A 15,324-nucleotide genomic window follows, 5' to 3' on the forward strand; every position below is an offset into this window, starting at 1 on the left:
GACCACAATAGATAGTTTTGACACCGAACATCATTATACACATACCTTTCCCACCATGAAACATGATGGTAACAGCATCAGATCATGGGGATGCTTCCCTGCAAAAGACCCAGCTCTGATTTTCAACAAGATAAAGAACCAAAAGACTCAAGCATAAAGCCAAAACTACCCAAGATCTAAACTACCCCCCCAATATTTGGTATGTTATTTTGTTCTGACAGGTACCTGGTCCCACTTCTGTACATATCAACTAGGCGATCTGAGCACAAGTTCTCTGCGTCCCCCCCTCTTTTCCACAGGCTTCTGTGACATGTCAAGGCCCCAGAAGACTGTGGGACCATTCACAAAGTACAGCATAGCTCATGCATGCACACTGGGTAGCCGGCTGTGAAGCCGAAAGCAGCATAACCGGCTGTCCACAGTTAAGATGCCGGTGCTAGGAAACTGAAGGCTAGTGAAGAACTAACCCAGGTGAGGACAGAGCAGGATCCCTGGACAGGTAAGTATCCATTTATTAAAAGTCAGCAGCTTTAAACAACGGCTTTAAAAATAACTGCGTTAGGGCCTGTTCACACAATATGGTACAGGAGACCCATGTTCTGTTCTGGTTTTCCACACCGCATTCCAATTGCACTACCATTGTGATCTGCAGCGAGTGTCAGTGCAAAGTTAATGACACCCCAAAACGCAGGTCGCAAGCACAGTGCGGTTGCCCATACCAGATTGCTCCACATCGTACAAAAGTACCATGAGATCCAGTTGCAGTGCATTTCAAAATGTAGTACAAGTACTATTTTTTGTGTGGTGCGATTGCAGACCATTCAAAATGAATGGGCTGAATCACATTGCACAGAACTGCATGTGAATCGCACAGGAACCACACAGCGTTCCTGTGCGATTCACACGCAGTGCCTAGTATGAATGGGCCCTTAATGTTCTAGAGCAGCTAAGCCAAGTCCAGATGTCGAACCATTAGAGAATTTGTATCTGGACCTGAAAAGGACTGTTTACTCATCATTCTCATGAAATCTTACAGAACTGGAACAGTTTAGCAAATAAGATGTACAAAGCTAATAAAAACAGATTCAAGGCTGTAATTGTTGCCAAACGGGCATCTTCTTAATTCTAACTCACTGTGATTCTGGAGAACCTCCTTATAGCGCACTAGCTAGTAGAGTTATATGCCCTTACCCCAACAAAAAATGATTTGCTTACCAATGTTTCCCTTTTTTATTGAGGAAACAGGTGAAAGAGGTTAACCTTACATACGTTCCATTTTTTCTTGACACGTCACAAGTGAATCTGCTGCACCTTCCACGGAACCTCTCTAACAGTGATCAGTTAGCTCAAGTTAAGATGGACAAGTTGAACATACCGAGGGCCTTTAGTTTGAAAATCTTTTGAAACTAACTGTGATAATAGCAACTCATTAAAATTCAGCGTGGCCCGCCATATAGCCCCTACATACAAACCTTGCAACAGCTTGGAAGACACAACACAAAACAGTAATTAGTCACAGAGCAAACTGTCCCATTTATCCAGTTACATAAATTGGATCTCTGTATGTTTCAAGTTATGATTTAAATGCTTGCTGCTCTTTTATGGTCTTTTTGGGTCTACTTCCACAATGAAGTCATTACTATTCTACGAAGGGCAGCACATCTGAAAAGGTTTGGCTGGCTGACACTGCAGTGGAATCACACAGATGACTTGGAGCGAGCACAAACTCTTGATGCGTTTTGGGCCATTTATTTTACAAGTATTCCCAGTGTCATGCTTGCATAGCGTTAGCAGATGCCCCATTTTTTCCTACATGCTGCAAACCAGAACAGCAAATGGAATTAAGAGAATGTATATAAAAACTCAGCTTGGCAAATTGAGGCATTGCCCACAGAATGCAGCTAGGGCAGCAAAGAAAATAAGAGATGTGTAATTATCTGAGTGATTTCCAAAAAATAATTTTATATTATAGCAGACCTTGACTCAAAATGTGTTCCGGGGCAGGATTCAATAGATTATCTGATAATAAACAAATGGTTAGCACTTCCGTCTGGCAGTACTAGGGTCATTAGTTCGAATCCCAACCACGGCACCACCTGCCTGGAGTTTGCATGTTCTCCCTGTGCCTGCGTGGGTTTCCTCCGGATACTCCAGTTTCCTGCCACTATCCAAAGATATGCTGGTAGGGTAATTGGATCCTGTCTAAATTTGTCCTAGTATGTGTATGTATGAATGTGAGTTAGGGACCTTAGATTGTACGCCCCTTGAGAGTTAGGGACTGATGTAATGTACAATATATATGTAAAGCGCTGCGTAAATTGACGGCACTAGATAAGTACCTGAAATAAATAAAAAAACAATATTCATCTCTACATAAAATGGGGCACAAGTTTTTAAGTACAAAACCTATGGTAATGCAATAATTCTCCAGAGCACCCCTCATCCTCTGGAACTTACACCAGACAACTCTATCCACCTTTGGGGAATTCCTTAAAACCCATCTCTTCAGACAGTCCTGTCCTGCCTCTAACTAATAAACTATACTTTTACTTTCTTCATCAGTTCATCCATATGAGCTTGTTGAGCGTTGTGACTGGCCTTTTTCCACACTGGAAGAACATCAGTAACCACTAGGGCATATAGAAAACTACTGTTTTCTATGTGCTCCATTCTCACTACAATGCAGACTGCAGGTACGGGGCAGTGAGCTGCAATAAAATTTAGAACTATAGGCAAAACTTTTACTTCATAGAGTAAGGGAGGGTTATAACTCCTGTCAGTTTATTTTTTGCAGTCTGTGTCCCATTGGGGAGATTTACCTTCACTTCCTGTTCCATAAATAAAACAGGAAGTGAGAGAAAATCCATGAAAATGAAGGGAATTCTTTGGGAACCCCCAAGTCACTGGAACTAATGCCCCCATGGGAAGATGTCCCCCCTATTACTTTTCTGGGGACAACTCTAAATTTGGGGTGTTTTTTTACTTTTAAACAGAGCAAATAGAGGAGGAATCTCCCTAACGGGGAACAGACAGCAATAAAAACTGACAGGTGTTCTTACCCCACTGCACTCTATCCAAAACTAAAAAAGTGTTTTGCCTTTAGCTATACTTTACAGTATTAGCTTTAAAGCTTATTTCTTTTTATAAACTAGCAATACTTACAATACAATACTTAATACAATACAAAACAATACTTACTTATACTTACCTGCTCTGTGCAGTAGTTTTGCACACAGCTGCTCCGATCCTCTTCTTTTTTTGGGTCCCCCACTGACACTCCTGACTCATCCCCCTTCAGCAGTGCCCCCAGAGAAAGCTGCTTGCTCACTCCTGAGCCGCTGTTCTAGGCGTCCATAAGAGACAGAGCTGCAACTTGGCCCCTCTCTCCTCACTGACTCACTGGGAGAATCCCCATACAGCCAAGGCTATCATGAACATCGCGCCAGATCGGGGCAGGGTCAGATAAGGATGGAGGGGGTTGATGGGGGCTGCTGCCACACAGGATTTATACCTTTATAGAAAGAATGAATGAAGGTACCAAAAAGCCTTGAGCCTTTAGAACCAATGTATAGGGCCCTCTGATCTCTTTTGTACTGAATTGTATTTTAACTGTACTACCTCCCTCCCTATAAAGTGGTTCTAAAGGTAAAAGGGTTTTTCACCTTAATGCATTCTCTGCACTTTATGTCTTATTGAAATAGGCAACTTCCATAGACATATATTTTATATGACAAATCTTTCTGTAAAAGAGACTAATACGATAACTTTTTGCTTTTAATCGCTATCTGTACTTTAAAGGGTGTAGGGCCCTGGCAGTGGTCACACCTCCATAGAATTTTAGAGCTCAGTAAGTCATAATCAAATTAAAAAAAATACCTTGTTTTGATTAGTGTAGTGTTTTTTCCACACAAATTTCAATGTTTTTAATACATTTTGTGTCTGCAGGCAATTTAAATGCTTAATCTATTTAGGAATTCCTTTTTTTTTTTGCTGCTTCAAGTGAAAAAAAAAAAAAAAAACACAACAAACAATCTAGGTTCTTAAAAATCTTATTTCAACTACCATTGATACTATGTCCCCTTCCCCATGCAGGCAAGGCAGCAGTGTCTTTAAATTAGGGTCTGTTGCTACACCAAAGTCACATGACCAAAGAGTGACATGGAAACCACCCCAGGACACTGACACAGCAGATCTAGGACCTGGCTGCAGAGGAACATAAATCTGTTAAGGAGCGCAGGTAAGGTAAGCATATGGTGTTTGGGGAATGCCCTGCATGGGCAAGGTGACATTCATCTGTAACTGAATTTAGATTTCTATAACAAATGAAAGCCCACTCCGAAGCAGACTTATGTTTATAGGCGCCATAAGCTGTTCTGTCAGACGGCGGGCTGTAATAAGGTTGTAGAAGGAGGGTACCAAAATTTTAGAATTGGTAAGCTGCAATATATTAAATTTTTTTTTGTTTTGGGTTTAATATCGCTTTGAGATAGCTGCCAGAGCTTTCAAAATGAAGACACTGGGCACAATTGAGCCATCCTTAGATAGAGGTCTGTGCCATTGTGTACCAGATGCAGAGATGACCATATCTATGACCACCTATTAAAGAGGGGGTACAATCAGGCAGTTTATAAAACCTTGAGTAGAGAAAAACAAACAGAGGGCATATTTGGACTTCCCCGGCCATTTGAGGGCAGCAAGGCATGCAAGAAATTCGGGATGTGGTCCTATCCATACAAAGTCCATCCCTAAGCGCAGGAGTATCTAGGTTTGCCATTTCTTTACTGTAGTTTATAAAACCTTGTCTGGCTACCCTGGTATTCCTTCATTACCAGTCACTAGGAGGTGTCTGTACACTTCTTAAGTCCCCGGTCACATTGGTGTGCCTTTTCATGCATTTTGATAGTTTCAAATCGCATGACAAGTCACACCCTATTGTCTGCAATAGAAGCGGTCATATTGGTGCAATTCTGACTCTGTCAGAGTCACACCAATTTTGAAAATACATCATGTAGTACTTTTTCAAATTCAGGGGCGACTTGCATAGACATCCGTGCATGAAGTCACAGACGTCTTCCAAGTCACATTGACATCCAACTTTGAAATGGTGCAAATTCAAGTAAAGTCCCACGATTTCAAAGTCGGATCCGGTGTGACCGAAGACTTAGTGTAGGTGACAAGCAAGGTAAGTAGGTGTTTCATTGATAACAGTGGTATGTTAGCAAGCTGTATTTAAGCCTACACAAATTGCTGCCCTGTCAGATGCCTTCACGCCAGAGAGCATGCAAATATATGGTAATCCTTCTATCGACTGATCTATTCTGATAGGCTTTTTAAAAGAGTCAATGGCTGTATTATGAGCAGAAGTCTAGACGTACACTAAAAACTTTGTGGTTAGTAGACTTTCTTTGCTTAGCTTCGCACTTTCATCATTGTCCTTAAAAAGCACACACCAAGGAAATTTTTACTCTCCTGTTTATGTAAGAAATCTCCTGCAGGGTGTGGACTAAGCCCCCTTTTATTAAGAGGAAAGAAACGCTGCAGCAGCAGGCTTAGAAATGAACATTATTCAGGATCCGGTGCAAGGTTTCACAGGTCTCTCCTCAAATAATCCTAGATCTGAATGTGTGGGCAAAATTAGGGAGACAAAGCTCCAGCACAAAAATGAGCTGCAGCAGCAAAAAAAAAAAAACACCTTCAGAAAAAGGGCACCTAGGTGATAAAAATTAGCTGCAACTTTCCTCTTCAAACCTGGCTGATTCTATTCCAGCAGCAATAATTTCTACGTAGCTCAAGTATTCGTCAAAGTGTCTAGAAGCACAAGGAAAAATACTGTATAGAAAAGGGGCTGGGATGCTTCCCTGGTTTCTACTAACCAAAGCATCTCTGGCATCTGTTTAGGTGGAGGTTTCCTGCTCACCTCTACAGACCAGTCAAGAGCTAGCCTACAGAGATCTAAAGAGATGCTGTACTTTTCTTGTGATATTACTTGGAGTAACCTTGTATCTACACGTCAGGAAACAGAGTGACATTTAAACTGGTAAGACCCTTGATGATCCCGTCACAGCTTTCAGGACAAAGAAAAGAGAAACGGTAAAAGGTTATATCAGCACGTTTGCTTCGCTTGGATAGATTCAAAGATCTAAAGGTACTAGAAACACAACTTTAATAAAATTATTCAGCAAATATATATCGAAGTTATTTCCAACAAAACTATAATAAAAGATTTGAATTAATTGATTTGAAACCTAGCACAGAGCATGGCAATGTGTAACTGTATACATGCAGGTGTAAATGGGAAATATAGGATATACAAAAAATCACTTGAAAACCTAAATGAAGTCAGATTATATACCTTTGCTTCTTTTCTTTGCCTATACTTTTGGGTGCACTTTTAAAAACAGTTCGCAGAAATATTCATCCTGTAAAAATTAATTCTGTGTAAAAAGGGGGGCAAAATTGAATGCCGTTCGGTTATTTTTTCTCCAGGTTGAATGTTTTCCATTCTATTATACAGAAAACAACGAATTAGGAATACACCACATTATCACCACTAGACAGAGGACAGAAATATTTCCTATGATTATTGGCTCTTGTGGCCATAATGTAGTATATTTTTGATTCGCTATCCTGTACAAATAAACAACATTTAACCTGCAGAGAAAATAGAACATTACATTTAGCCTCCATTTGTCCAGAACAAATGTACATACAGTTTCACATGAACAGCTTTGCAATTTTTTTTTATAATGCACTCCTTTGTGTTCGCTGATGAGGACCTGTGAGGACATAGATTATTGGAGATCCACTGACAGATTAAGACCTCCAAAGTTGGCTCTTGACTGTGTGTATGAAAATCACAGGTCCTCAACCATTTCAGGGCAGCCTAGCACACCTCTCGTACTGGCCACACATGTATCAATATGCTCATTCTATCAATCAATCAATCAATCATTCTATGCAATGATCAATTTGAATCAACTGCAAACCAAAGGCCCTCTCTTTGATTATTTTAGTTTTTGCAACATTTATCAACCACAGAGAACAAGGAAATAGCTGTGAATATAATCAAACAACTGTTTTTATTCAACGGTTTGCTTTTATGACAAATCAATTGAATTTTCGATTGATATAGTTGATTGCAAAGCACAGAATACTGCATGTCTTGTGTTATTTGATAGTTTAGCTTATTACTGCAAACTTTTGTTTGCAATCGGTCATTCCTAGAGTGATCACAATTCTTTAGATAGATGGTGGCCACCCAATTTAGGCTCAGGTGCTGTGACAGTCCATGGGAGCCCCTGAGCTTGCTGTCAGGTAGAACAGTTAATGAGATAGGTTAGAAAACTTGCCCAATAATATTTTCTTCTTGAGGTGGCAGCAGTGTTTCCTGCCCCCTACCCCCAACACATAAGTTATGGTTAAGAGATGTCACCATATTAACTACAAAAAGTGCTTTGCAAACATCTTAAAAGTGATACTAAAGGTTCACTTTTTTTCTTTTTAAACAAACATGGTATACTTGCCTGCTCTGTGCAATGGTTTTACACAGACCTGCCTGATCCTCCCTTTTCGGGTCCCCCACAAGGGATCCTGGCTCCTCCCCCTGCTGATTTGCTTGCTCTAGGGGCACTTATTCATGCTCACTCCCAAGCTGCCTCTATTTGAGACATACAGAGTGTGCCTCGACGCTGCCCCCTCCTCAGTGGCTTCCACTGCTGTGTCCCAGCCAATGAGGAGAGAGACACAGCGCTGGATTGTGATCAGGTTCAGGAAGGTATTAGGGAAGCTGAGGTGGGGAGCTGGACACTGAAGATTTTTTACCTTCAGCCTGTAGGACCACTTTTAAAAAAAAATTTTAGGCAAACTTGTTGCAAACAAAACCGAATAAGTGGCTGGACCAGCACGCTGGGAGTTAGCCAAATCTTGCTATATATATCCAAACCATTTTTAGCTCTGGGAGCCATCAACAGCAATTTCTAGAGAACTATCTTGCAGGCCAACTGGCAACAGCGGGAAGCTGCATTGTCTTTGGCAATTACAGTCAGAACTAACAGTACAAACGTTCAGCAGAGTAAAATGGCAGGAAAAAGTCGCAGATTTCAAATGTTCTTTTATGGCAGTTCTGTACCCGAGCAATGATTTCTTCACTCATGTAGTGCACAAAATGTAATTCTACCTATAGCTTAGTTTTTAGGAATAAATGCTGTAAAAAGGTGTATATGAATCTCTAAAACCTTTTTTCTCTTTGTGATCGGTTTGCTTCTTCTGTCAGGCAACACAAAAACATATTTGCTGTGTGAATTGTCCGCCAAACATTTAGTGTTACTAAATAATCTCAAAATAGGGTGCAGCGCTACTAATAAACAAATATACAGTTGTGTTCAAAATAATAGCAGTGTGTTGAAAAAAGTGAATAACGCTCAAAATCCTTCTAATAGCTTTTATTTCCATACACACAAATGCATTGGGAACACTACACATTCTATTCCAAATCAAAACATGAAGAAAAATATATCAAATTTGTGTTGTTCCTCTAAAAAAATTGAAGAAAAGTGAATATTAGACTGTTCAAAAAAATAGCAGTGTTTGTATTCTTCTTTACAAACTCAAACATTCACTATATGAACTGAAAAATGTTTGAAGATTTTGCTTTCCTTTGAATCACTTGATGAATATTTAGTTGTATAAGCACTGTTTCTGAGAACTGCTGTACATCTGTGTTGCATGGAGTCAACCAACTTCTGGCACCTGTGAACAGGTATTCCAGCCCAGGATGATTGGACTACATTCCACAGTTCTTCTCTATTTCTGGGTTTTGCCTCAAACTGCATTTTTGATGTCACCCCACAAGTTTTCTATTGGATTAAGATCCGGGGATTGGGCTGGCCACTCCATAACGTCAATCTTGTTGGTCTGGAACCAAGATGTTGCACGTTTACTGGTGTGTTTGGGGTCGTTGTCGTGTTGGAACACCCATTTCAAGGGCATTTCCTCTTCAAGTATTCTGATGTATTCAAACTGATCCATGATCCCTGGTATGCGATAAATAGGCCCAACACCGTAGTATGAGAAACATCCCCATATCATGATGCTTGGCAACCATGCTTCACTGTCTTCACAGTGTACTGTGGCTTGAATTCAGTGTTTGGGGGTCGTCTGACAAACTGTCTCCGGCCACTAGACCCAAAAAGAACAATCTTACTTTCATCAGTCCACAAAATGTTGCGCCATTTCTCTTTAGGCCAGTCAATGTGCTCTTTGGCAAATTGTAACCTCTTCAGCACGTCTATTTTTCAACAGTGGGACTTTGCGGGGGCTTCTTGCAGATAGCTTGGCTTCACATAGGCGTCTTCTAATTGTAACAGTACTCACAGGTAACTTTAGACCTTCTTTGATCTTCCTGGAGCTGATTGTTGGCTGAGTCCTTGCCATTTTGGCTATCTTCTATCGAATGGTAGTTTTTCGCTTTCTTCCACGTCTTTCAGGTTTTGGCTGCCATTTTAAAGCATTTGCGATCATTTTAGCTGAGCAGCCTATCATTTTCTGCACTTCTTTATATGTTTTCCCCTCTCCAATCAACTTTTTAAACAAGGTACGCTGTTCTTCTGAACAATGTCTGGAACGACCCATTTTCCTCAGAATTTCAGAGAGAAATACACTGTAACCAGCATGTACAACATTTGCTGCCTTCCTTCCTTAAATAAGGGCAATAATTGCCACTTGTTTTTCAAAGAATGAATGACCTCACTAATAGAACTCCACACTGCTATTATTTTGAACATGCCCCTTTCAATGAGTGATTCAATTACACAGAATCAGCAGCATGCATGTCATGACTGTTGGGTCTGTTGGATTTCTATTACTCTACTATACCTGCTAGTAAATTATTTGCCATGTAGAAATATCATTTCTACCAAAAACAGTGATTGATCAGGTTAGTAATGTCTGACTGCTATTAACTGTAAATATATATAAAATTGCTCAAACAGATAAAAAAAAATATCATTCAGCTCCTAATCTTATAACAGTGCTGATAGTGCAACAAATCCCCAATAGTGACTGAGTGTTTAAACATATGCAAATGAATAAAAAGTGCATAACATAGACCATGTTTTAGTGGTTCAAGTGATAAGTGAAAGTCCAACAAATTGAACGTGCGGATCAGGAAGGATCTCAAATAGGTATTCCTCTTTTGTATCAATCCAAAAGTGGCAGATGGTGTGACCGATAATAGGTAAATTGCGCACTCACCAGATGCGCAATTTAAACACGCATTTGAGATATTACTGTCTCATCAGGTCAGCCAGATCATCCACTATAGTGATAGCCAGATTCCTGTTCCCTTCAGGGTCCTCCAGTAAGTATCCGCAAAACGTCAGGTTTCCTCTATGATAGGCTCTGTGAATGTTTAGACTGCAGATGTAGGCTCACACTGATGCTGGGTGACAACAGATCAGTCCCAAAGTAGAGGCTCCATGGGTGACATCTGATACAGCTTTGATGTAACTCCAGGGCTAGTAGAAGCATGCCAAAGGTCCAGAGAGGCAGCAGCAAAGAGGTGCAGGGAAACAGGGCACTTGGCCATCTCCGAGGGTGACTGTAAGCAATATTGGGAGGTGGTAACATGATCAGAAGAGGTGTCTTGTTTACTTGTTTTTAGGAGCACACATCCTTGATCTTCTGATCATGTTACTACCTCCTAATATTGCTTACGTTATGCACTTTAGATTTATTTATATGCATATGTTTAAACACTGAGTCACTATTGGAGATTTGTTGCCCTATCAGCACTATTATAAGATTAGGAGCTGAATTATCATTTTTTATCTGTTTGAGCAATTTTATATATATTTATATTTGTTTATTACTAGTGCTGCACCCTATTTTAAGATTATTTATTCTCAGGAGGTTTTATGGTTACCTTTGGTGTTTCAGCAGCTTTGTGTTTGTAGCGCTCGCTTATTCCTTATATATATATATATATACATATATATTTAGTGTTACTAAACCCAGGACCCTGCAGTCACTATATCTGGTCTTCCATAGTACACACAACATGGAAATGAAATTATTTTACTAACTATAAACTGGTAAATACCTTTTCTCATCAGCAGTATATAGCAGTCTTGTGACTTCTATAAGTGTCAGGCGGAACACTGGTATATCTTGTAGGAGTTTTCATTTTCTTCTAATCTTCCTATGAGGCTGCAGGACCCCTGGCCCTCTGTATGGACAGTGCCAATCGCATGCACACTCTCTCCTCCCCCCCCCCTTCCCACAAAAAACAAACAAAACAAAAACTAGAACACCAAACTGAGCATGTGTAGAGTGTCTCCTGGGGCTCTGTACGATCAGCAGATGGATTAGGGACTGTGGAAGAAGGGGGGATCAGAGAAGACAGGATCAAACAGCCTTTTTACACAATATGGAAGATTAACCCCTTAGGTTCCACAGTGAGTACAGAAGCATTCATTACTGCATATACGGACTAATTTTACTATTGTGGGTTTAGTAACACTTTATTAAGGCTATATGCAGTTAATACCTTCCTTCCATCTTCTTAATGAACTTAACATACATCTTCAAGTGGTTGGAAAATCTCAGTGACCAATAAGGGCTGCCAACATTGGTAGGGACAACCCTTGGTCTAGTATCTTATTAGCTCTCATCCTCAAATTGGTTTTCTTGTGAATCACAAAGCCAGCTTTCTCACCCCTTTCCTTGTATTGTGTGGCACGTATCTGCAACCTTCAGAAAAAGGCAGCATAGCCCTGACACTCCATATAAGCAAAGATCTCTACAACTCCAAATTTTACAGAAAAGAAGCTACAAAAAAAAAACTCCAGGAATTAGTTTTTTCTTAAGCTGGCTATACAGGAACCAGACACATTTCACTCCATGCATGGGCACTGTGGATGTACATAAGTCAATCTCCCAATTTACCTCTGCACATTTGCCCTGTTAAGATTTTCCCCACAAATCATCGCCGCAGGCTATAGCCTACAACTCTGATCAGTGTATTCTGACTGTAGGGAAGTCTCCCCGCAAGTGGATCTGTTATCTTTCTGCTGATCCCTGTTGAGCAAGCAGATGACAGGTCCGTGTCCACTCCATTGTTGCAGAGTGGACACAAACAGCCTGCTGTCCTCTATGGACGGTTGGATGGAAACGGATTGCCTTTCTGTTTCCATCTGACTGCCATCCGATCCGACGGACGGAAGGGCAATGGATCCCCATCTGTCTCTTTTTGGCGGATCAGATTAGATGTCGGCGAGTGTAAATGGAAATGGATGTCCGTTTACACCTGCCACTCCACAGAGAAGAATAGACGTTCCAATCGGGTCTGCCGGAAAAACGGGCAGGAGGACCGGATCGGAATGTCCATGTGAAAGGGGCATAAAGAACACAGGAGGTGGCTTGCTTAGCACTGCTACCCAATCAGAACTTTTTTTTTAATGAATACAAGGCATTCTTGGATTAGATAAAGCAGAGAGGAAGCACAGATGACATCACTATCTCCACCTTATATAATCAGAGAATGCCTTGTATTCATTGAAAAAATACATGTCACTCTCTGAATGGCAGAGATGCCACCCTCCCTGTGGTTGATCTACAGGTGGCAAGTACCGCACCTTGTTATCTGTACAAGGAAGAGACCCACACTAACTGCATGTAGCACAAGCCACTAAAGTGAATTTCTATATCCCCAGCGGCCCTCCAGATGTAATGTAACCAAGCTAAACCAACATAAATTGGAAAAAAAAAAACAAAAAAAAACAAAAGGATTACTGGAGTTTGAGCAGAAAATAGTCAGAACTTCTGATGTATTTTATAGAGCTTTCTGTGTTCCCTGAAAGAGATTCTAATGATCTGTGCTTCAATTAAAAAAAATAAAAATAATAATAATAAAAAATAAATAAATAAATAAATATATATATATATATATATATATATATATATATATATATATATATATATATATACACATATATACACACATACAGGGTTTATATAGCGGCAACAGTGTGCGCAGCGCTTTACAATATAAATATATAATTTATTTTTTTTTTATCTGCCAAACGTTTGTAACTCTGTCCAGTCAGTCTCCTGATTTATGTAGTTGTTCCACACTGTGCAGCCAGTGAAAATCACTATACTTCTTCCTGGTTCAACATATACTTCCACCTGGATTACATGCTTGGTAACAGAATGATGGTCCTAAATAAATATCCAACCATTAGGCTGAAAACAGAGAAGTGTAACAGGAAGCGGGTGATGAATAATTAAAAGGTGTGTCACATATTTCTTTCTCTGTAGTGTGACAGAGGTGCGTAAATCACAAGATTAGCAACGGAAAAAAAAAAATACAAATACTTGTACAAATTGTACTGTAAACATGTATGTATGTAAACTGCATAAAGGAAACCTATGTTGAAAAATAGAGGCTGACCTCCTAAAAATGCTAGTTGCCTGGCTATCTCTGGCTTGAACACTCTGAGATGTTATTATTGCATAAACCTACAGATCAGGAAATGCAGAGTGAAAACAGAACTCCCTATCAGCAAACTTCTTTCTGGCCAATGGCCTAGAACCCACTGAAGCATGACAGTCAATGAACAAGTACTGGAGGGGTCAACAATGGCAGCCTTTATATTACATCACTACAGGTTCTCTTTGAAATGAAGATGATTTTCATGTTGCAGTGTACCTCATACTCGAATATTCAGCCAGGATAATAGAGCAGTAACGTGCACGTCACAGATCTATAAACTTATCAATATTACACAATGAGACATGTAATGGAGCTGGCTATCTGTAGCGTTAGAACCATTATTATAAAATGACGTATCTGGCTTGGCAAAGAACATCTGCTGCTGACTAAATGCACTTCAGAAATTGTCCTTTCTTTATAAAAAGCTTAGGATAATACATTGACCTTTCTTATATAATAAGCCATAGACACATTTTTGGTTCAAGGGATAAAGGAATATCCATTCACAGTTTAAATACAGACCTGTCATCAAAATTCACACTTCACAGCAATCTATAGTATCAGTAATGCTAAATTATTATTTTTTTTAGATTAGAAAAAGATCTCTCTGTAGGCAGATATCAAATAACAGTGCTTCTGGGCTCCCACATAAGGTCTAAAACCGGGGCAAAGATCACATGGTTTCTTGGTATGTTGTGGGTGGATCAAAGTAGAGATCATAGTTTTCAGATTATCTCTGATGGAACGACAGCAGGAAATGAGGATAAGAAAGACCCTCTCACCTTGCCCATGACAGTGTCTCTTAAATGTCCATCATCATCTTCCACCACCCTCTTCTTGACCCACTTATACAAAACTTCCATGTGCGGTCTTGCTTCATCTCATACCCGATGTGACTCCTCCCAAGATGCAGTGCTTGGGCCTTGTAGCCAATCACTAGGCACAACCACTGGCACATGACAGATGGGGTTACATCATTGCATTTTGGATCTGAGCATTGCAAAAGACAGTAAAGGTGTGTAGGGGGTGGGCTCTGCCCTGAAAAACGAAGGCTAGAGATTCTTTAGCAAAGAATCAGAACCATGATCAAACATCGCACAATCTATGAACATGGACTATTGTATAGAAACAACACTTTAACGGGGACTAAACGAGAGAAGTCGCTTAATTCCCCAATTTATGCTGAACAGCATGGATAGAGGAATGTGCAGTGCTGGTTATATTCTGACAGCTGGAACCTACTCTTGTCAGATTACCCAAACAATGCCTGAGGCCTGGTTAACATCTATGCGGGTGGTTGCGGGTGTGGGGATCACAGCAATTCCCACACCTGCATCTACCAGCAGTCAAAACATGCTGTTTGAAAACGCATGGGGCTGCCATTCAGAATGAATGGCACCCCAATCAACTACAAATGCAGCGGGTTTGCAGGTGTGGGAACCGCGGGGGAAAAAATGGCGCAAAAACACTTTTTTTTAGAATGGTGCAGGAACCATTTTCCTGCAGGAAAAACAGCATGAAATGAATGGGCTACAGTTCCAACGCAAACCTGCACAGAAGTGAACCAGGCCTAAATGTGAATGGCTGCAGGCACTGTTTTCCCAAATAATTTTCTACCTGGCTCTTTTCGACAAAAAAGGAAGCTGGAATGCGATGAAATTCAGTCTGTGTATGGCCAAGCTTTAGAGAAAATCCTCCATAGGTTGCATAAAATCTGACTTTGATCACAGAACAGATACTTTGGAAAAAATTGTAGTCAGCCATACGGGCAGGAAATCAGATTCTGTACAAAGAACTGAAAGTAAAATAAGCGGTAGTTCACAGAATGTTTT

At 40.3% G+C, this 15,324-nt stretch overlaps 1 protein-coding gene across 1 annotated transcript in view; it reads right to left on the bottom strand.

Annotated features, from left to right (window-relative positions):
* Positions 1 to 14,355, bottom strand: part of UBL3 (ubiquitin like 3) — a 145,945-nt gene extending 131,590 nt beyond the window's left edge. The window contains exon 1 of the mRNA XM_089685777.1: positions 14,275 to 14,355. Within this exon, the coding sequence (XP_089541903.1) occupies positions 14,275 to 14,355 (81 nt within the window). The remainder of the gene's footprint in view (positions 1 to 14,274) is intronic.
* Positions 14,356 to 15,324: the final 969 nt, after the last annotated feature.

The sequence above is a fragment of the Staurois parvus genome, unplaced genomic scaffold, assembly GCF_062004578.1.
Source record: "Staurois parvus isolate SC_StPar_1 unplaced genomic scaffold, SC_StPar_1.0 ptg000387l, whole genome shotgun sequence".
Classification (NCBI taxonomy): Eukaryota; Metazoa; Chordata; class Amphibia; order Anura; family Ranidae; genus Staurois; species Staurois parvus.